Source organism: Mustelus asterias, chromosome 2 (genome assembly GCF_964213995.1).
Source record: "Mustelus asterias chromosome 2, sMusAst1.hap1.1, whole genome shotgun sequence".
Taxonomy (NCBI): domain Eukaryota; kingdom Metazoa; phylum Chordata; class Chondrichthyes; order Carcharhiniformes; family Triakidae; genus Mustelus; species Mustelus asterias.
The window spans coordinates 53,646,642-53,668,614 of NC_135802.1; the positions used below are offsets into that span (position 1 = coordinate 53,646,642).

At 43.7% G+C, this 21,973-nt stretch overlaps 1 protein-coding gene across 2 annotated transcripts in view; it reads left to right on the forward strand.

The window, feature by feature from the left end:
• Positions 1 to 21,973, forward strand: part of cdk14 (cyclin dependent kinase 14) — a 570,262-nt gene that overhangs the window by 125,464 nt on the left and 422,825 nt on the right. For both annotated transcript variants that reach the window (XM_078235399.1, XM_078235409.1), the window contains one exon: positions 12,940 to 13,185. In XM_078235399.1, coding sequence (XP_078091525.1) covers positions 12,940 to 13,185 — 246 coding nt within the window. The remainder of the gene's footprint in view (positions 1 to 12,939; positions 13,186 to 21,973) is intronic.

The window sequence follows — 21,973 nt, forward strand, 5'->3', positions numbered from 1 at the left end:
ATAGGAGTCTGACATAGGTGTCCTTGTTATCTCGGTGTTCCAGGGTTGAGTGCAGGGCCAGGGAAATGGCATCTGCTGTGGACCTGTTGCGGCAGTAGGCAAACTGTAGTGGATTCAGCTAGTCCGGGAGGCTGGAATTGATTCGTGTCATGAATAACCTTTCGAAGCACTTCATCTGTTTTCTGTGGTTTGTTTTCCCTGAAACTGGTTACTAGCCTGAAGCTAGAGGTTCCAGCTTGAAGGGTGCCACTCCACATCAAGAATGGCTGACCAGGTGTCTCTACTGCTCTTATTGCCTGCTAAGATGGTGGCGTAGTGGTATTGTCACTGGATTAGCAATCCAGAGACCCAGGGTAATGTTCTGGGGACTCTGTTTGAATCCCACCACAGTGGATGGTGAAATTCCAATTCAATAAAAAATCTGGAATTAAGTCTGTTGACGAACAGGAAACCATTGTCGATTGTTGAAAAACCCATCTGGTTCACTAATGTCCTTTAGGGAAGGAAATCTGCCGTCCTTACCTGGTCTTGCCTACATGTGACTCCAGACCCACAGCAATGTGGTTGACTCTTAAATGCCCTCTGAAATCGAGGGGGCAATTGGTTCAGGGGGCAACTAGGGATGGGCACAAATGCTGCCCTTGCTAGTGATGCCCACATCCCATGAAAGAATAAAAAAAGAAAATCAAGAGTGTGGTAATGAGATGTGTAAAGAATCTATGGCGGGGTCTAGGGGAGCTACAAATGGCTGAAGCATCACCAGCGCCTATCTTAACATTGAGCTTCTGGACTCGTCATGGAGTTCCGAAATGTCAGACCATATTCGCTGCCTCCATTTTAGCAGACAGTGGGTCATTGACCTGAAACATTAACTCTGGCTAGGAATCCCTAGTCTCGTACGCTCCACTACCATTGTCAGCAAGAAAGGATAATTTAGTGCTCAACCAAATCTCTGTTCGCAGCAGCGGGGCCAGAGAATTCCAACTGCAAGCAAGGTTGGAGGATTCCAGCCTCTCTTTCTCTCCTGACTTGCTGAATTTTTCCAACATTTTCTGCTTTTACTTCAGGTTTTCGGAATCAGTAGTTTTTTTTTTAGTGTTAATAGCTTCTCTTGTGGGCTTTTCCAAGGTAATAATAATGTCTTTGAGTGGGACAATGTGCAGCATTCTTTACAAGATGTTCCCAGATTTATCCAGACACTTGAATCATTGTTCCAGTATGCTGACAGATCGCTCAGTGATTATCCTAGTAAGCATGTGAACTGTATATACCTGTGCTCAGCTGTTGTCCGTGAATATACTGCAGCTGACATGAAACATGTCTAACACCTGTATTTATATAGCATCTTTCATGAACCTAGGTTTATCTTTAGAATTCAAATTTAACCATCTACCATGGTGAGATTTGAATCTGGCACCCCAGAGCATTCTTCAAGGTTTGTGGTTTATCAATTCAGTGACCTCTACCCACTGAAGGAACCAAGTTCTTCTGAATTAGAATTATTGTTGTAATGTAATTGATAGTTTGCATAAAGCAGGTCTGATAAGCGGCAATGAGAAATTAACAGATAACATATTTTCCAATGAATGATTGTTGAGGGATGAATGACCATTTAAGGAACAACCCAGATTTTCTTTGTGATCTTTTACAACCACCTGCTCGCAGGTGGCCTGTCAATATACCTCCGTAAATGAAAGATTACTCCTCCCAAAATATAGTACTACGGTCTCTGAATTCAATACGGTTATGAATTCAATAATTTGTTTTCCAGAAAAGCGTTTGTTGGAACAACAAACAATAGAACAATGATTCCATAAAACCTATTGTATCAACCCAAAGTTACAGTTTTAATATGCAAAACTTAGTAGGAGAGACTTGGATTCAAGGGCACAGCTTCAGAATAAAGAGACGAACGACCCTTTAGAACCGAGGAGGAGAAGGAATTTCTTCAGCAAGTAGGTAGTGAATTTATGGAATTCATTGCCACAGGAGGCTGTGGAGGTCAGGTCATTGAGTATATTTAAGGCAGAGATAGATAGGTTCTTGATTGGTAAAGAGATCAAAGGTTACAGGGAAAAGGCGGGAGCTGTAAAATAAATGGCAGAACCATCAGGAGCATAGCCACACAGATCTGGGAGTACAGGTCCACAGATCCTTAAGTAGCAGCATAGGTGGAAAAGGTGGTGAAGAAAACATATGGCATGCTTGCCTTCATCGGACAGGACATCGAGTATAAAAGTTGGCAAATTATGTTGCACTTGTATAAAACGTTGATTAGACCATGTTTGGCATACTGTGTCCAATTCTGGTCACCACACTACCAGAAGGATGTGGATGCTTTGGAGAGAGTACAGAAAAGGTTTACCAGGATGTTTTCTGGTACGGAGAGTATTAGCTATGAGGAGAGATTTAAATAAAGTGGGATTATTCTACTTGAAAGACAGCGGCTGAGGGGGGGTGACCTCATAGAAGTTTATAAGATTGAGATATAGATAGGGTGACCAGTTGGAAGCTTTTTCCCAGGGCACAAATGGCAATTACAAGGGGGCACAAGTTCAAGGTGGTGGGGGAGGAGGAGGAGGAGTGTGTGAAGGTTCAGTGAAGATGTGCGGGAGAAGTTTTGTACACAGAGGGTGGTGGGGGCCTGGAATGCACTGCCAAGTGAGGTAGTTACGTTAGCCACATTTATGACTTATCTTGATAAACATGTGAACAAACGGGGAATAGAGGGATGCAAGTGGGTAAACGGGATGCAGCAGGCTTGGAGGCCGAAGGGCTTGTTCCTGGGATATTCTTAGGTTTCTCAACCCCATTAAAACAATCAGCCATGATTGAATGGTGGTGCAGACTCGATGGGCCAAATGGCCTAATTCTGTTCCTATATCTTATGGCCTTAAAACTTACTGTTGTGCTAATTTGAAAGATATGTAGTCAAGGTCAAAATGTTTCCTGTATTTGGCAAATGTCAGCTCAGTGAATAGAAATGGATTAGAGGTGGTAGGAATAAATGGGCTGAAGTTTCAACCATTTCCAAGCAGCAAATACTCAGAAGTATTCTAAGACAAAATATAGAAATTTAAAAATGGCAACTGGTAAAAGAAGGGCAAGAGAACTTCTTGAGTTTGCCATATTTTTGTGTGTGTCTGCCTCCATATCAAATGATGTCACTGGGAGGGAACATTTGGTTGGGAGCAGGCAGGAAAATAGAATGAAAAGTGTTGACAGAACGCATTAACATTCCTGAAATAAAGAGGCTGACAGTTGGAATTGTGAAATGACATCCAACAACCTGTGGCAATTTATTTCAAAAGAAGGGTGTGAATATCTGCCAGGGAATGTGACTTAAGATGATAGAGATAAAATGAAGTGAGCGTATACTTCAGATACCACTGCTGCTGTGAGAAAAGTCTATAAAGGCTGCCGGCTCAGGGTGAACAATGGAGATGGATCACTGTTCCTTCCTCATTATTAGTACAGATTAAATAATATTATTTCCAGGAAGACGTTTGCTTGATTGTCTTTGGGAATCCGGGCATACTCATGCAGAGCTTTCACTCATTTTAAATTTGCAGGGAAGAGACCATAAATCTGTTCGCTTACACGTAAAAGCTGCCTGTGTTCATACTGGCTTGTCATTCCACACTTTTTGCATATATAAATAGTTCTCTGGGTGATGCTGGCAAGGCAGCAACTGTTGCTCACCCCTACTTGCCTTGGGAAATTATTGTTCCTTTTTCAACTGCTGCAGGCTTGTGATGGCTTCAACAATGGTGTCAGATAGGGCTTCCCAAGATCTTGAAGCAACCATGAATGGATGGTAAATCTAAGTCAGAATGGTATAATTAATTGAAAGATAGAGGCAGAACTTTGAAATCTTGGTTCCCCACACCTTTGCTTGTTGGGTGTGGAAGCCACAAAGAAGTGTGACACCACTGTATGTGGGACGTATAATGGAGGAAGTGTAACACTGAGTCCAGTGATGGGGATCTACTAAACAGATCTAACTCGGCAGAGCTCAAGTCTTGCAGCTGTATCCACTTGGCTATGTGATGAATATAACCATAACTTTCATACTGCTGACTTGTAGGTGATGGAGATGCTTTGAGGACTTGGACGGTATGCTACTCAATGCTCTATAACCACAATCCTAATATGGCAGGTCTAGTTAAGCATCTGATCAGTGGTGACTCGAAAGAAGTTAGCAGTGGGTTACCCAGCTCTTGGGTCACTGAAGTATATTTTCCTCACCCTGATGTTCAAAACCTGTTGACTCAGGCCTGGATGCTGTCGAGATTGACGAGTGCTGCTTTATTACCTGAGAAATTGTGAATGAAGCGAAATTATGGCATAATCAGCGCTTTATTTCCTAAGGGATGATTATATATAGAAATCACAGAATCCTTACAGTGCAGAAGGAGGCCATACAGCCCATCGTGCCTGCACCGACAGCAATCCCACCCAGGCCCCATCCCCTCATAACCTCAGGTATTTACCCTGCTTGTCCCCCTGACATTAAGGGGTAATTTAGCATGGCCAATCATCCTAACCTGCACATCTTTAGAGTGTGGGAGGAAACTGGAGCACCCGGAGAAAACTGGGTACAAACTCCACACACACTGATTGAGGTCATAATTGAACGTGGGTCCCTGGCGCTGTGAGACAGCAGTGCTAACCACTGAAACATGTAAAACTGATTTGGCTCAACACACTTCCCTGAGGAACTGCTGCTGTAATGCCCTGGGGCTACGATGATGCACTATTTAACAGCTATAACCATAAGACCATAAGACCATAAGACATAGGAGCGGAAGTAAGGCCATTCGGCCCATCGAGTCCACTCCACCATTCAATCATGGTTGATTTCAACTCCATTTACCCGCTCTCTCCCCATAGCCCTTAATTCCTCGAGAAATCAAGAATTTATCAATTTCTGTCTTGAAGACGCTCATCTTCCTTTGTGCCTCCAGTCTCTAGTTTCTTTCTCTTTGACATCCAGAGACCTCTGTTTTGCTTAGCCTTTTAGGTCATTGAGTGCTTCTTTGGCATCAAGAGCAAATACTTTGATTTGTCTGTCTTTTGGCTATTGTGCCTGGGTCAAAGATTTTTATTATAACCCAACTGATGTTTTGGTGTACAGGTTTTTGATGGCGCTGCTGATAACTCCTTCCATCACTTCGCTGATGATTGAGAGGAGGCTGATGGGTGGTAATTGGGGCTTGGATGTTGCCTATTTATGGACTACCATGCCTGGCCAATATTTCACAGAAATGGCAATGTGATAGCGGGTGTAGAGAAGCTCGAGTAGGAAGTGGACAACTTCAGTCTTACACCTGACATGTTGTCAGGACCCATAGTGTTTGCTGAGTCCAATGCACACAACCACTCCATAATGGCGTCTGGGGTGAGCTGATTTAGTTAAGTCTGGAATATATACTATTGGGCACACTGGGATGACAGCAAAGTAGATGGTCAACTCAGTATATTTAACTGAAGATAAAAGACAGGTGCTTCAGCCTGGTGTCTCATGCTCATGTGCCACCACATATGAGGACAATGTTGTTCATTGAGCCTTTCTCTGTAGGTTATTGTGTTGTAGCTTCAGCACGTTCATTTCTCATTCTAAGGAATATCTGATACTGTAACTTAAGATCACGTAAGTTCATTTATTCACCCACTTGATGCAGGCCCAGACTGTCCTTCAGGCATTTGCTTGCATTGGTACTATCAAGCCACCTTTGGCAATGATCATTTAAGATCTGTACTCTGTATTTTATTTCCTCTGTTCCCTCGGAACTTTCTCTTCAGAATGCAGTTTTATAAATGAGTCTGTAACATTTTGAATACAAACTAAGAATTTCATCCAAATTATGGATGCAATTTGCATAGCATTTGGAACATACCTTTGATATAATGCATCTTCTCTTGAACTGAGATTTTTACCTGTTCATTAGTCCTAATAATTGTCTTATCCAGTCCCTTTAAGAACCAAGTTAAGAACTAATAATTTAGTAGCTGCAGCAGTTAAGTGGTGGACAATCAAAAGGTAATAAATTTAACTGCATTCTCTCCAGCGAGGAACTTGCCACTCAAATTTAAAGATAACAGTTAGTACTGCAGCATGGCAGTGAATTGAACCATTTATATGGAGGAACATTTGGTACTGTAATACTAGCCTTACTGCTGTAAGAATATCAGTTTCCCTTGGAATGATCTCAGTCCAAATTGTAAAGCAACTTGCTGTTAAAATCCCAACTCCTGTTCACTGCAGCTCTCATTGTGTACAAAATAAAAGATGTCCGAACGTGTTTCCAACTGATGAATTACTTTTAAGCTGCATTGTTTGTTTGTAGAAAAGCACTGCCACTCATAGCAAGGTGTCCCTCAAATGACAGGATGATAAATGGCCAGTCAATCCATTACTGTGGTGTTGACCACTTCTCTTGAAGAAATCTACAGCTTATTTAAAATAATGCCTCAGGATATTCCACATTCAGTTTACGAGGTAGATGAGGCCTCGGTTTCATCCCAGCAATGCAGCCCCTCTTTAATGTTGTCAGAGTAGATTATGTGTCTCTGGAGTGGAGTTTGAATCCATGACTTTCTGACTGCAAGACGTGAGTGTTACCATTGAACAAAAGCAGATTTTATCCGATGATATGGATATCTCGTACACCAATTTAGAACCTGGAAATTAACGAGAACAACTTTAAAATGTCTCTTGTTGCTCAAAAGGATACAAAGGTTAGCACCAAAGAACATTTTAGGACTTGTCATTTTACAATTTGCAGTGTCTTGATCAAATTAAATTCTTGCAAAAAATCAGAATGAAAATCTATTGAACAATATATTTAACTAACATAGTGCAACAAACTGTATTGAATGACAGCATTTAGTAACTGAATATATTCCAAGAACTTCTCTTCCTCCCCTCCCTCCACAAATATTAAAACGACCTGAACACCACCTGCGATTGGGAGGGGGCTGATTTCTTGGTGTCTGGAAATATGACTGGTAGAGTTCAGGTTGACATAAAAACATGGAAGATAGAAGCAGGAGGAGGCCATTTGGTCCTTTGAGCCTCCTTCACTATTCATTACGACCATGGCTGATCATCCAACTTGATAACCTAATTCTGCTTTCTCCCCATAACCTTTGATTACAGTATTAAAATATTAATATACCTGATGAGCATAATGCTTCCACTTGAAACGTGGAATTTGAAATCATCTCAAAGTACTTAGTGGAAATACGCTGAAAACAAAGACTGGTTGTCAATGACCCATTAATAAAATTGCGTCCTTGGAACTTAACTACAAACATATAGCTTTGAAACAATTATGTTTGAGCTTCTAATTGTGGGTTTGGGAGGAGGGGTTGTGGTGTAACATTCTCTTGTTACCATAAGAGGAATGTCATCATCAGTAAGGAATCTTTATTTAATCTGCTGAAAGTTGTTTCCTGTTGCGTTAAATCACCATAACTCTGATCAATCATAAGCAAAGAGACTTATTCCGAATTGAGAGGGTTGGCTTATGAGGAGAGACTGAGTAGACTGGGGCTATACTCATTGGAATTCAGAAGAATGAGGGGAGATCTTCAAGAAACATATAAGATTATGAAGGGAATAGATAAGATAGAAGCAGGGACATTGTTTCCACTGGTGGGTGAAACTAGAACTAGAGGGCATAGCCTCAAAATAAGGGGAAGCAGATTTAGGATTGAGTTGAGGAGGAACTTCTTCACACACAAAGGGTTGGGAATCTGTGGAATTCCCTGCCCAGTGAAGCAGTTGAAGTGACCTCATTGAATGTTTTTAAGACAAGGATAGATACATTTTTGAACAGTAAAGGAATTAAGGGTTCTGGTGAGCAGGTGGGTAAGTGGAGCTGAGTCCACAAAAAGATCAGCCATGATCTTATTGAATGGTGGAGCGGGGTCGAGGGGCCAGATGGTCTACTCCTGCTCCTAGTTCTTATGTTCTTATGCTCTTATTCCAAGGCTATTTTCCCATATTTCTTTGTTTCATAGCATTTGGTTTTATCTTTTCCTCCTGGGGCTTACAAGATACTATCAATTTTTTCCTTGGGAAAACATGCTAATGTCGAGAAAGAAGTAGCACAAGCCTGAAAGGTAGCAGAAAAACTCTCCGCCTAGCGAAGTGGTACAGTTGTGGAGGTGGAGCAGGAGGAGTGGTTCGATGTGGGAATACACCTCGGAGATAGCTATTCAACAGCAGGAGGGGAATTGGAAAAACAGTGCTTGATTCATTCATGTGTTTGAGAGAGATCATAATCCTGGGAAAGAAGGGGAAGGCAAAATCTTAAGTGCATGAATGAGGAGAGGCCTAGGCAAGATAAAATCTCCTGGAGGTTTTGGATGCTGTGGTGGGTTTGGTCCTTTTTTCAAGTTCGTCATTTTTATTACAGTTGTAATTTTTAGGATCTATAGTGGGATTTAATTGTAAGGAACCAACTTAATCACTGAAAGGACTGTTTTATTTTGGTTGTAATGTGTTTAGTTGTCTTACTGAAGGAGAAGCTTGAAACAATCTGAATATTTTGTGCCGATTTGAACATGCACAGGATGTAAAATGTTTAATTATGTGGCAACTGGACTTGAAATTTTCTGGAATCAACTGTAACTTCCTTCACGGTTGGGTTGAGGGATTAGTATCACAAGGCCTCCAGAGGGTATGATTGCAAAAAAAGATACAGTTCATGCAGACAGAATGATACAAGAAACACTCAATCTGAATTCCCTCTGCTCTCTCACATACATTAACAAAATATACTAACTTCAACCACAAGTATGCTTCAAGACAGGAATGTAATTTTGGAATTTGGATATTGCTAAATTGCTTTTCATTCTTTGTTTCTTTGAGCCCTGCTGTGTAATATCCTTGTACCTATGTTTCACTTACTCCCAATCCTTTTTGCCTTTTGTGTGCATACAAGGACCAACAATTTCAATCAACATAAAGATCTTGTGTGATCCAGTCAATTGTTTCTGGGAGGGAAAACTTAACTGAGCTGAAGCACATAAGAGTTTAATTTAAGTTGAGTGCGTTAGATCTAATGGGATGTTTGAATATTTTAGCTGTCTGTTGACAAAATACTGTGGTATCTGGACGCCACAGGCAATAGAATGATAAACTCTAAATCTGAGTTCCTGTCGATGACCCCAGATTTAGAATCTGGCTGTTGAAAGTTAGAACTTTGCCGCACAGCTTGTTTTGTAATTCGCAGTGCTTAAAGCTGAGTCAAATTATTTCGGGGACCGTGCAGTGTGATGCGGCTGCAAATCTGTGCAGAGATCAGTACAGGGTCTGAAAGAGATCAGTACAGGGTCTCTCAGCCCAATCATAATTCAGCAGCTGCATTAAGCACAATGCTAGTAACTGTCAGGTAGTTTGCAATACAATTTAAAGGCTGTTTTGACACGTGGCGAGTCACCTCTCTTATTTTGGCCAAATGTGATTTAAGTATTGAGTGTAGCTGCGAATGACAGCCCAGCTCCTGAAGACATTTTAGATTTTCTTTAAATTCTCGCTACCAATTTAAATTCGTTTCCTCCTCTTGCATGCATCTTCATAGGCCTCCTGTGAATTTCCACTGTCTGTCCTTTCTTGTATTGCCATCTCCCAACACCCAACTCCACTTTTTGTTTTTATTACCGGTACTGATGGCATTGACAATTTAGTTCGGCAACAGCTAATTTTACGCACTCTGTCTTGTTTAAATAACATCACTCAACCTGCACCTGAAACTTAGCTGACATCATGCTCTCCTTTCCTAAAATATTCCACGGGGAAAGAAAACCTCAGTGTTGTCTGATCCGTTGGGAATAAAATGTAAAATTTGTAGCCCTACTTAAGTAAAGTTTATTTATTAGTCACAAGCAAGGCTTGCATTAACGCTGCAATGCAGTGACAGTGAAATTCCCCTAGTCGCCACACTCTGGCCCTTTTTGGGTCAATGCAGCTAACCAGCACGTCTTTCTGACTGTGGGAGGAAACCGGAGCACCCGAGAAAACCCCCACCGACATGGGGAGAATGTGCATTCTTCCTATCCCACTTGGTGTGCTGCTTTTAATACCAGGCTCTATTTCATTAAAATGGTCACTGGCTCTGTTGCATGCTGCCCTGAATCTTTCCTGTCAGTGGGGTAAGCAGAATTCAGAACACAGTTGGTGTTTCTGCGCTCGTGTATCCACGATAATGTTGCCAGCGGTGTTCCTAGCTTTCACCCAATTAACTCCGTGCTACTTTTGCCACTACTCTGTTTTGCTCCCATTCCACTCCTGATCATGTGCCTAACCACATTTTCCCCATATCTCCAGCTGAAAAATCTAATCTGAAATTCTGCAGTGTATGGGCGGCACAGTGGTTAGCACTGCTGCCTCTCAGCGCCAGGGGCCCTGCTTCGATTCCCAGCTTGGGTCACTGTCTGTGCAGAGTCTGCACATTCTCCCGTGTCTGCATGGGTTTCCTCTGGATGCTGCGGTTTCTTCCTTTGGTCTGAAAGACGTGCTGGGTAGGTGCACTGGCCATGCTAAATTCTCCCTCAGTGTACCCAAATAGGTGCCAGAGCATGGTGACTAGGGGATTTTCACGGTAACTACATTGCAGTGTTAATGTAAACCCACTAATAAACAAACTTTAAACTTTTTCCCACGCACCACCCATCAAATTATCAAAGCACAGAAAGAGAAAGAAGCCAGGAGTGGGGGGGAGGGAGGAGGAGGAAGAGGAGGAGGAAGAGGAGGAGGAAGAGGAGGAGGAAGAGGAGGAGGAGGAAGAGGAGGAGGAAGAGGGAGGGAGGGAGAGAAATCTCAAGAGGAGAGACAAGAGAAAATAGCAACATGCTATTGGGACTCGACTCATATTCAGATGGTCCTGATATAATTATGTTGTAATCATGTAAGATAGACTTGTTGGGATAGAAGATCTGCTGCTGAACTTAAAATTAACTGCAATCAATATTGTATATTGGAGAGGGAGGTACTGTCATGGAAAATTGAGAGGGGAACATCTGGCCCTTTAGGAGTAAACAGGCAGGCCAGATGGATTTCTTTTTCCTAAACAAAACAACTGGTGAGTGCTAAAAGACACGCAGTTAGACAGCTGGAATTCAGCCTGTACTGAAACCTAACTGCAGCTACATTTGACAGGGAGGGCCACCAAAATATCCATTTCACAGTTTGGTGACGAGAGATCCAGAAACTTTTCCAGTAATCATTTCTGGAGAACATACAGCGCTGTTATTCATTTGATATACAGCTGAGGATGCTTAAGAACTTTCCAATGACCATCTGTACTAATATTAAGTATCACCATCAACTGATCTTTAAGTCTATCCAGCTTGTAGGAGGTTACGTGTTTGAATGTAAAACATCGGTGCACTTGAGATCCTTAGATGGGCATAAAAAGCACTTACTCGCATAGATACTTCTAATCCGGCTCATTTGATGAGGTGCAAGTCTAACAAACCCAATTAGAAAATCTGTGGAGGTCCAGATGACTGAACTGGCAGCCATTTTTTCATTGTTTACATTTTTAACAAGGGAGAAAATGGAAGCAGCAGGTTTGAGCTAATTGATTTTCTGTTACATTTGCTTCCATTAATGTCTACTATGCTTTTTCTCCTTTCAGTTTCTTTGTATTTCCTTCCATTCATCTCCCATTTTAAAGGGCTAATGATGCTACTTTCATGTTTCAAGATCTCCATAGTCCTGAAGAATCTTGTCTTTAATAGGTGCTCTTCCAGTGACCCTGAGCAATGAGGCATTTGGATGTACTTTTTGGTATGGGTGCAGTTTACTCGTGAATGATTTGAAATGGCTGCAGAGTGAAACGTAACGTTCCAGGATTAATGCAAGTCTGGTTTCAGATTTGAGCGCATGCTGTCAGCACATTTGTACTGAGAAAGGAAAAATGAGTGTAGGTGAACCCAGATGAAGAGTCCCAGTCAAGTTCACCCTCATCTATTTCCAGAGGTTGGTTGTGACCTTAACTGGAATTTGCTGGTATTTTTGGTGCCCCTTCAGATTCTTCTTTTTGTTGTTATTTCTTTCTCTTTGCTCCCTGCTTTTTTTTTTCCTTTTCCTCTTGTTTCATGTCATTCATTTCCCCCCTCTTCTCGCTCCTTTCTTCATTCTTTTTTTCTTCCTCGTTCATTTGCTTGTTCTCCATTCTCTCGCTCACGTATGTCCATTTTTCTGTTGTTTGTCTACTTTTCTCTTACTCTGAACAATGAAAAGCCACTTTGTGGGGAATCTAGAACAACAGTTCCGTGGTTGCAGGGTCAGTCCGACATGGATCGAATGACTGTTTTAATAGTACTCTGAAAGATACTACACCAGCAAACGAATCTTGAGAAGTTGCATTAGGTAATTTAACAAGATAATCCTATCCTGTAAGATTTACATGATCTGATGCTTGGTGATTGTCAAAAGTGTGTATTGAATTGCAGAATGTTACACCACTTGTTGAATTGAGCTACCTAACTTGTTAAATCATGCATGATTTAACATCATTCTTAAATATTAACAATTGAAACTTAAGTCCTCATTTGGTCGTTTAGAACCGGGCTTGCAGCCTGGTTGTTGCTTTGTGATTTGCAGGAGCACTAACACACTGGTAGACTAGGCCCTTGCTCATTAACATTGTTTGGATCAGCATTCTGGAAGAGTAATTGAAGCCAGTTACACCACAGCAGCCTATTATATGAATTATAAATATTTTATGCTGAAAGAGGCTCACGAGGACTGTTAAGATTTTAGTAGGTGCGTAGCTTCTTGCAAGCAGTGCTGCCAGAATCTGAGCCTGTGTTGCTACAGAATGGAATGGCCAGTAAGTGAGCAAAAAACATTTGACGTATAAAAGGTACTGTAGAACAGCAGTTCCTGTCTATTAAATGAACTACTTTTCTTTTCTACAGATATGCGTCGCAAAGATGTCCACACGAAATTCCCAGGCTGTGGATTCAGTTATCAAACCGCTGGACACCATTCCCGAGGACAGAAAAGTTAGAGTGCAAAGGACACAGAGCAGTTTTGATCCATTTGATAAACCAACAAGCCAAGTGAAGAGGGTCCATTCTGAGAACAACGCATGCATTAACTTCAAGAGCTCATCCAGTGGTAAAGAATCTCCAAAATTGAGGCGACACTCTAGTCCCAGTTCAGTAAGTTATTGATACTTTAGCATTGCCGCTCACTGTTAACAAGCATTCAAACTTGTTGTATTTTTGAGTTCTTGAGAGACTTTTGCATAAATAGATAAGAGTTTTTATACAATAAAAATGGACATTTGATGGGAATCTGAGACAACATCTACAATACTGTGCACAGCATTGGTCTCATTTAAGGACGGGTCTAAATACATTGGAAGCAATTCAGAGAAGGTTTGCCAGGCTAATGCATGGAAGCGGAGGGTTGTCTTATGAGAAAAGGTTGGGCAGGCAAGGCTTGTATCCGCTGGAGTTTATAAGAGTAAAGACGGCTTTACTGCAACATGCATAATCCTGAGGGGTCTTGATGTGGAGAGGATGCTTCCTCCTATGGGAGAATCTGGAACTAAGGGTCATTGTCTAAAAATGAAGGTTGTCCAGTTAAGACCGATGAGGAGAAATTATTTCTTCTGAGAATGGTGGGTCTTTGAAAGTCTTTTCTTCCACTGCACTCTGAGGAAGAGTCCTTGAATATTTTTAAGGCAGAGCTGGATAAATTCTTGATAAGCTTGGGGCTCAAAGCTTATCTGGGGGAGGGGGGGAGGGCTGCAGTAGGCAGGAATTTACGTTACAATCTGATAGCCATGATCTTATTGAATGGTGGAGCAGGCCTGAGGGGCCAAATGGCCTACTCCTGCCCCTAATTCATGTGTTTGTATGTACTCAACAGAGAGTCAGCACTTGTGGAGAGAGGAAGACAAAGTTAGTGCATGAAATCTTGTTGCAGTGGTGTGTCTCCAGGTGGTGCAAATAGAACTTCCAGTCAGAAGCAGGACAGCTGGCCATGCACAATCGAGCAGTGGCCAGTGAATTGGCTATGCCAATGTGAGACTTGGCCAGTTGTGCACTGGAGGTGGGCAGGAGGTTGCAGGCAATGCAGTTATCTCACTGGGGTCAAAGGTGTTGGCACTATATGTAAACAACACTCAAACAGGCACCCACTCCCTGCAAGCCAGCAGCCTCATTCTGATGGTAGGATTTTTAACTTGAATTGCTGATGCCCCCTCATCACCTGCCACACTTGGATCCAATCCTTTGAGACTGTTTCCAGATAAAAGCAAAATACTGCGGATGCTGGAATCAAACAAAAAAACAAAAAATGGAAAATCTCAGCAGGCTTGACCGCATCTTTGGAGGGAGAATAGAGCCAATGTTTCGAGTTAGAAGCGTTATCCAGACTCAAAATGTTGCCTCAACTGTTCAACCTGCTGCCTGGTGTCAGGAGAGGGGGGGGGGGTTCTGAAGGGCTGGGAACAGCTGGGGTCTCCTGGGTGGAAGGCCCGGCATGGGCTCCAGTGTCTCCCCCTCCCTTGGGTTACTGGTGGGCCCTTGGGACACTCCATGGAATGGAGAGGCAGCTGAAGTGAACTCCAGCAACCCCTGCATCAGCTCGTGCGGCATTCTCTTGGAGGCCCAACGTTTTTGCACCGTGATGTGCGAGCCCTCGGTGAAGGTGGCGTATGTCGGCACCGTGCCTCAGCAGGCAGGGGTTGAGAGATTTGAGGACAATGCTGGAGGGTCAGGTGCTGGGCGGCGTTGTCAGGGAGTGGATTTGGTGTGGATACTTCAGGTGTAAGAGATGGATACTCACCCTTGCGGCCCAAATTACGTCATTCATTTTGTTCCGACATTGGGCGCGGGTCTTTGGTGTCGGGCTGCGGGCACTGACTGCCGTGGTCACCGCATCCCAGTAGCATTGGAGTCCCTGCTGCTGGGTTGTCTGTCCTCTCTGGGTGCAGGGTAGTCCACCTGTCCTCATGGCGCCCAGCAGCCATCCTAACTCTCCCTCCGTAAAGCACGAGGCTGGACTGTGCGGTGCCACCCTCCTGGCATGATGGGCTGAGTGTGCAGCCGGAGTGTTTAACTGCATTTCTGTCTTGTTAACAGCGCACAGCTGTGGCCACTTCGGGTGAGTCACATCCATAACGGCATGTTTCATATAGAGGCTCTTTAAGTGCACTAAATGTGGGAGGATTGTGGTGTGGTGTGTGTGCCAATAAGACTGGTAATACTTTACTTTTCACTGGATACCAATACATGTGACAATAAATCAAATCCCGTTTTCTCACCATTATGACACTTTGGGAGAATTCTGCCCATGCAATACACAAGCAAAGACGTTATGACAAACCTTTATAAAACACTGGTTAGACCTCGACTGTAGCATTGTGTTCAATTCTCGTTTTTCAGAAGGATATGAAGGTTTTGGAGATGTAGTGGAAAAATTTATGAAATTAGTCCTGGGGTGAAGGATTTCACTGTGTGAATGAAGTGGAGAAGCTGGAGCTGCTTTTTTCGGAGATTGAGAGAAGATTTGCTTTTCCTAATCACTAAGAATCTAAACAGAGTAGATGGGGAGAAACTGCTCCCGTTGCAGAAGGCTTGAGAACCTGATGACACATTTAAAGAGATTGTCAAAAGAACTGAAGGCAATATGAAACAAGTGGTTACAAATCGACTGCACTGAGGGGGTGTTGGGGAGCAGATTTAATCATGGTTTGCAAGTGCCTGAAAGAATTTGCAGTTGTACAGGGAAAGGGCCCAGGAGTGGGGCCGCACTTGGAGTACTGTGTGCAGTTCTGGTCCCCACATTACAGGAAGGATGTGGAGGCTTTGGAGAGGGTGCAGAGGAGGTTTACCGGGATGTTGCCTGGTGTGGAGGGGAGATCCTATGAGGAGAGGCTGAGGGATTTGGGATTGTTTTCGCTGGAAAGGCGGCGGCTAAGAGGGGATCTTATTGAAACATATAAGATGATTAGAGGTTTAGATAGGGTGGATAGTGATAGCCTTTTTCCTCTGATGGAGAAATCCAGCACGAGGGGGCATGGCTTTAAATTGAGGGGGGGTAGTTATAGAACCGATGTCAGGGGTAGGTTCTTTACCCAGAGGGTGGTGAGGGATTGGAATGCCCTGCCAGCATCAGTAGTAAATGCGCCTAGTTTGGGGGCGTTTAAGAGATCCGTAGATAGGTTCATGGACGAAAAGAAATTGGTTTAGGTTGGAGGGTCACAGTTTTTTTTTTACTGGTCGGTGCAACATCGTGGGCCGAAGGGCCTGTTCTGCGCTGTAATGTTCTATGTTCTATGTTCTAGGAGTGAGACATACCTAAATTGCTCCTCCAAAGAGCTGGCCCAGCCTCAATGGGCTGAACGGCCTTCATTGCTATGACCATTCTATGATTCCATGAATTTACAAGTAAAAGGATTTTGTTTCGAAGAATTTAGTTTGCCGTGGTGGGAACTTGGTGTCTGGATTGACCAGTACCATAACTGTTGCACTGGCATGCCCTGGTGGTCTGCCATATGGATCAGCTTGTGGTGTTAGGATTTCTGAATCCAACTTGTATCTTCTTGCTGCTGTATCATCAGCGGCAGAGCCTTCAGCTGCCTCCACTGTGCTTCCTGGTATTTTTGCACTAAACCTCTGCACCCTGCTGCCTTTCTGACCTTTATCCTCAACCTCGTTTTTGGCTTTGCTCTCTGTCCTCCTTCCTAATGCTCCTATTATTGCTTGACATCTGCTCTCATGCGAAGCTTGTTGAAATATTTTATTACTTTAATAAAAATGCAAGTAGCTATTTGGCTGGCTGCTGAATTGTGTAGCTCAATGGGATCAACTGTAAACAGAATAGAATAATTACAGTGGCGTTCCTCACAGAAGCACTGATGAGTGGCTTTGTGGAGCACAGAGATGTGAGTTTGAAGCCACTTTTATGTTCCCAGCATGAGCTGTGCTCTGAGCTGTCAATATTCTTATTTGGAAAATTTTAGATGTATAACATTCCGCCAAGAACGTGACTCATTCCTATCTGCAGTTTGCCTCCTGTTTTGTTATTAATGCCTCTACTGCTGCTAGCTATTGATTGCAGTATGTATACAACATCCACTGCCTTTCCCTCAGCTATCACCTTCGTCACTTCCTCAAAAAACTCAATCAAGTTAGTGAGGCACGACCTCACTAATCAGTTCATGGGCGTCGCTGGCTGGGCCAGCATTTTTTGCCCATCCCTAATTGCCTTGAAACTGAGTGGCTTGCTCAGCCATTTCAGAGGGCAGTTGAGAATCAACCAAATTGTTGTGGGTCTGGAGTCACATGTAGGCCAGACCGGGCAAGGACAGCGGATCCTTCCCTAAAGGACATGAGTGAGTTTTTCCAACAATCAATCCTCCTCTGTGAAGGACCTCCAGTGACATGATTTATGCTAAGGAGAACCAGTGGACATGATTTATTTAGATTTCCAGAAGGCCTTTGAAAAGGTGCCACAGAGGAGACTGTTAAATAAGTTAAAAGCCCATGGTGTTAGGGGTAAGATCGTGGTATGTATAGAAGATTGGCTGACTGACAGAAGGCAGAGTGGGGGGATAAAGAGGTCTTTTTCAGAATGACAGCCGATGACTAGTGGTGTGCCTCGGGTTGGTGCTGGGACCACAACATTTCACAATATACATCAACGATTTGGAAGAAGGAACTGAAGGCACTGTTGCTAAGTTTGCAGATGATACAAAGATATGTAGAGGGACAGGTAGTATTGAGGAAGTAGGGGGGCTGCAGAAGGACTTGGACAGGCTAGGAGAATGGGCAAACAAGTGGCAGATGGAATACAGTGTGGAAAAGTGCGAGGTTATGCACTGTGAAAGGAGGAATGGAAGCATAGACTATTTTCTAAATGGGAAATGCTTAGGAAATCAAAAGCACAAAGGGACTTGGGAGTCCTGGTTCAAGATTCTCTTAAAGTTAATATGCCGGTTCAGTCGGCAGTTAAGAAGGCAAATGCAATGTTAGCATTCATGTTGAGAGGGCTAGAATACAAGAGCAGGGATGTACTTCTGAGGCTGTATAAGGCTCTGGTCAGACCCCATTTGCAGTATTGTGAGCAGTTTTGGGCCCTGTATCTAAAGGATATCCTGGCCTTGGAAAAGGTCCAGAGGAGGTTCACAAGAATGATCCCTGGAATGAAGAGCTTGTTGTATGAGGAACGGTTGAGGACTCTGGGTCTGTACTTGTTGGAGTTTAGAAAGATGGGGGATCTTATTGAAACTTGCAGGATATTGCTAGGCCTGGATAAAGTGGACATGGAGAGGATGTTTCTACTAGTAGGAAAAACTGGAACCAGAGTGCACAACCTCAGACTAAAGGGATGTTCCTTTAAAACCGAGATGAGGAGGAATTTCTTCACCCAGAGAGTGGCGAATCTGTGGAACTCTTTGCTGCAGAAGGCTGTGGTGGCCATGCCATTGAATGTCTTTTAGACAGAGATAGATAGGTTTTTGATTAATAAGGGGATCAGGGGTTATGGGGGAAAGGCAGGAGAATGGGGATGAGAAAAATATCAGCCGTGATTGAATGGCGGAGCAGACTCGATGGACCGAGTGCCCTAATTCTGTTCCTATGTCTTATGGTCTTATGGTCTTTTTCTTTTTGACTAGTCTCACAACATCTCTTGTTATCCAAGATTCCGGAAACTTGCCATATTTATGCTTCATCCTTACCGGAACGTGCCGGTCCTGAATTCCTACCAACATACACTTGAAAGCCTCCCACATGCCAGATGGTGATTTGCCCTCAAACATCTGCCCCCAATCTACGTTCTTCAGTTCCTGCCTAATGTTATTATAATTAGCCTTCACCCAATTTAGCACCTTCACACTTATCTTTATCCATCAGAGCCTTACAGTTTACTGAATTGTGGTCACTGTTCCCGAACTGCTCCCCTACTGAATCACCGACCACCTGGCCAGGCTCATTCCCCAATACCAGTTCCATACGGCCCTTTCCCTAGTTGGACTATCTACATACTGTTTCCGGAATCCATTTGGTAAATGTATTAATCTCCCAGAATTTATACTTTGGGACAAGAGTTTCTGGTCAATTCCTTCAGTATCTCTGTCTGAGTTCATGATCTGGAACTTTTAAAGATTTAAATAAATTCTAATCTTTCTCATATTAAGTTCAGGGAATGAATTGCATTTTCTTTTTAGAGAAGCCACTATCTTGCCCCATCCCCTGGAGGATCAGACTGCCAACAATTTCCTATCGCTGAAAGGAATGGAGGGTATGGATCCCAAATTAACCCAATAACTACCTCTGCCAGAGTCTCTCCACATTGTAAAGCATGTTCTCTCTCCCTCTCTGAGCACTCTCTCTCTCTGTATCTGCTCCCTCTCCCCACTACTCCACTCCTAATGTCCATTCTCTCTAAGAAATCGATCCATTCCCTCTCCCATCTGATATGGGATTCATTATTTCTCTCGTACTGCCGAGCTCTTTCGCTTCATGCTCCTTATTCCATTTTTCTATTTCTTATTCTGGTGCCAGCCCCTCTTACAATTTAGTTGAAACCTTCCCCAAGTTCACTGGTGAGCCTCCCTGTGTGGACGTTGGTTTCGGTCCTGTTGAAGTGTAAACCGTCCCTTTAGAATGGACACTTCCTGCCCCAGAATACCCCAAGATACTGAAACCCTCCCTCTTGCCCCACACTTCAACCCACACACTGATCCTCTCAATCTTCCTATTTCTACTCTGGTGAGTGTATGGAACTGGGAGTAATCTGGAGATTAGTATTTTCAAGGTTCGACTTTTTAACATATTCCCTAGCTTATGAAAATCTGACGGAAACGCAATTCCTGCTGCCTCTATGTCATTGGAGTTAGCATGGACACAACATCTGGTTCACTCCCTGTTTGCAGAATGTTCTGCCCCCTCTCCATGATGTCCTTTACCCTGGCAGCAGGAGGTTACACACCATGCGGGACTCACAATGACGGTTTTTAAAATTCATTTGTGGGACATGGGCGTCGCTGGCTGGCCAGCATTTGTTGCCCATCCCTAGCTGCCCTTGAGAAGATGGTGGTGAGCTGTCTTCTTGAATCGTTGCAGTCCATGTGATGTGGGTTGACCCACAATGCCGTTATGGAGGGAATTCCAGGATTTTGACCCAGTGACTGTGAAGGAACGGCGATATATTTCCCAAGTCAGGATGGTGAGTGGCTTGGAGGGGAACTTGCAGGTGGTGGTGTTCCCATGTATCTCCTGCCCTTCTCCTTCTAAATGGAAGTGGCCTTGTGTTTGGAAGGTGCTGTCTAAGGATCTTTGGTGAATTGCTGCAGTGCATCTTGTAGATAGTACACACTGCTGTTACTGAGCGTCGGTGGTGAAGGGATTGAAAATTTGTAGATGTGGTGCCAATCAAGCGGCTGCTTTGCCCTGGACGGTGTCAAACTTCTTGAGTGTTGTTGGAGCTGCACCCATCCAGGCAAGTGGAGAATATTCCATCACACTCCTGACTTGTGCCTTGTAGATGGTGGACAGGCTTTGGGGAGTCGGGAGGTGAGTTACTTGTCGCAGTATTCCTAGCCTTTGACCTGCTCTTGGAGCCACTGTTGTTTATGTGGTGAGTCCAGTTGAGTTTCTGGTCAATGGTAACCCCAAGGATGTTGACAGTAGGGGATTCAGTGATGCTGATCTGTCTGCCTGACTATGGAATCTCCTGCAGCAATTGTATTTCTATACTTTGCAGTTGTCTTGTGCAGCCCCTTGCCCATTCATGCAGTGGTCCAGATTACACTCCTGCAGTCGCAACAGAAACTGCTGGAAAATCTCAGCAGGTCTGGCAGCATCTGTAAGGAGAGAAAAGAGCTGACGTTTCAAGTCCAGATGACCCTTTGTCAAAGCTAAAAGGCATTGAAAGTGGGAGATATTTATACTGCAGGGTGAGGGAATGAAAGATGAGTCATAGCCTCAAAAACAAGAGGAAAGGCTGCTAATGGCAGTCCATAGAGAGAATAGAAGGTTTGAATGGCCAAACGGCAGAGAAGCTGAAATCAGAGGGTAAACTGTGACAGATGAAGATGTGGGGAGATAGGGCCGATGGGTGGGAGAGAGATAAAATTGAGAAATAGTGGGAAAGGAGATGCAAAGGGGAAGAAAAGGTAAGGAAAGGGGGGGGGGGTAAAATAGGGGTGAAGAGTGGAGGGAAGAAAAATAAAGAAATAAAAGGTAGAGAAGAATTTAAAAAATAAAATAAAATGAAAACAAAGGGGTCGAGGTGGGGTAGAGCTAATCATCTGAAGTTGAATTTGATGTTGAGACCGGAAGGCTGTAAAGTGCCTAGCGAGAAGATGAGATGCTGTTCCTCCAGTTTGCGTTGAGCTTCACTGGAACATTGCAGCAAGCCAAGGACAGACATGTGGGCATGGGAGCAGAATCGTGTTAAAATGGCAAGCAACTGGAAGGTTGGAGGGATACAAAAGAATGGTCTAGTTTGGACCAGGGAGCGGCATGGGCTTGGAGGGTCGAAGGGCCTGTTCCTGTGCTGTGTTGTTCTTTGTTCTGTGTCAGGGTCCTGATTGCGCACAGACCAAAGGTGCTCAGCAAAGCGATCACCCAGTCTACTCTTGGTCTCTCTGATATAGAGGAGACCACATTGGGAGCAGCGAATGCAATAGACCAAATTGAAAGAGGTGCAAGTGAAACGCTGCTTAACCTGGAATGAGTGTTTTGGGCCTTGGATGGTAAACATGAAGAGGTAAAGGGACAGGTGTTACACCTTCTGCGATTGCATGGGAAGGTGCCATGGGTGATGGGAGAGGTGTTGGGTATAGTGGAAGAGTGGGCTATCCCGGAGGGAATGGTCTCTGCGGAATGCTGAAAGAGGGAGTGAAGGGAAGATGTGTTTGGTGGTGGCATCACGCTGGTGTTGGTGAAAATGGCGGAGGATTATGCTTTGCATGTGGAGGCTGGTGGG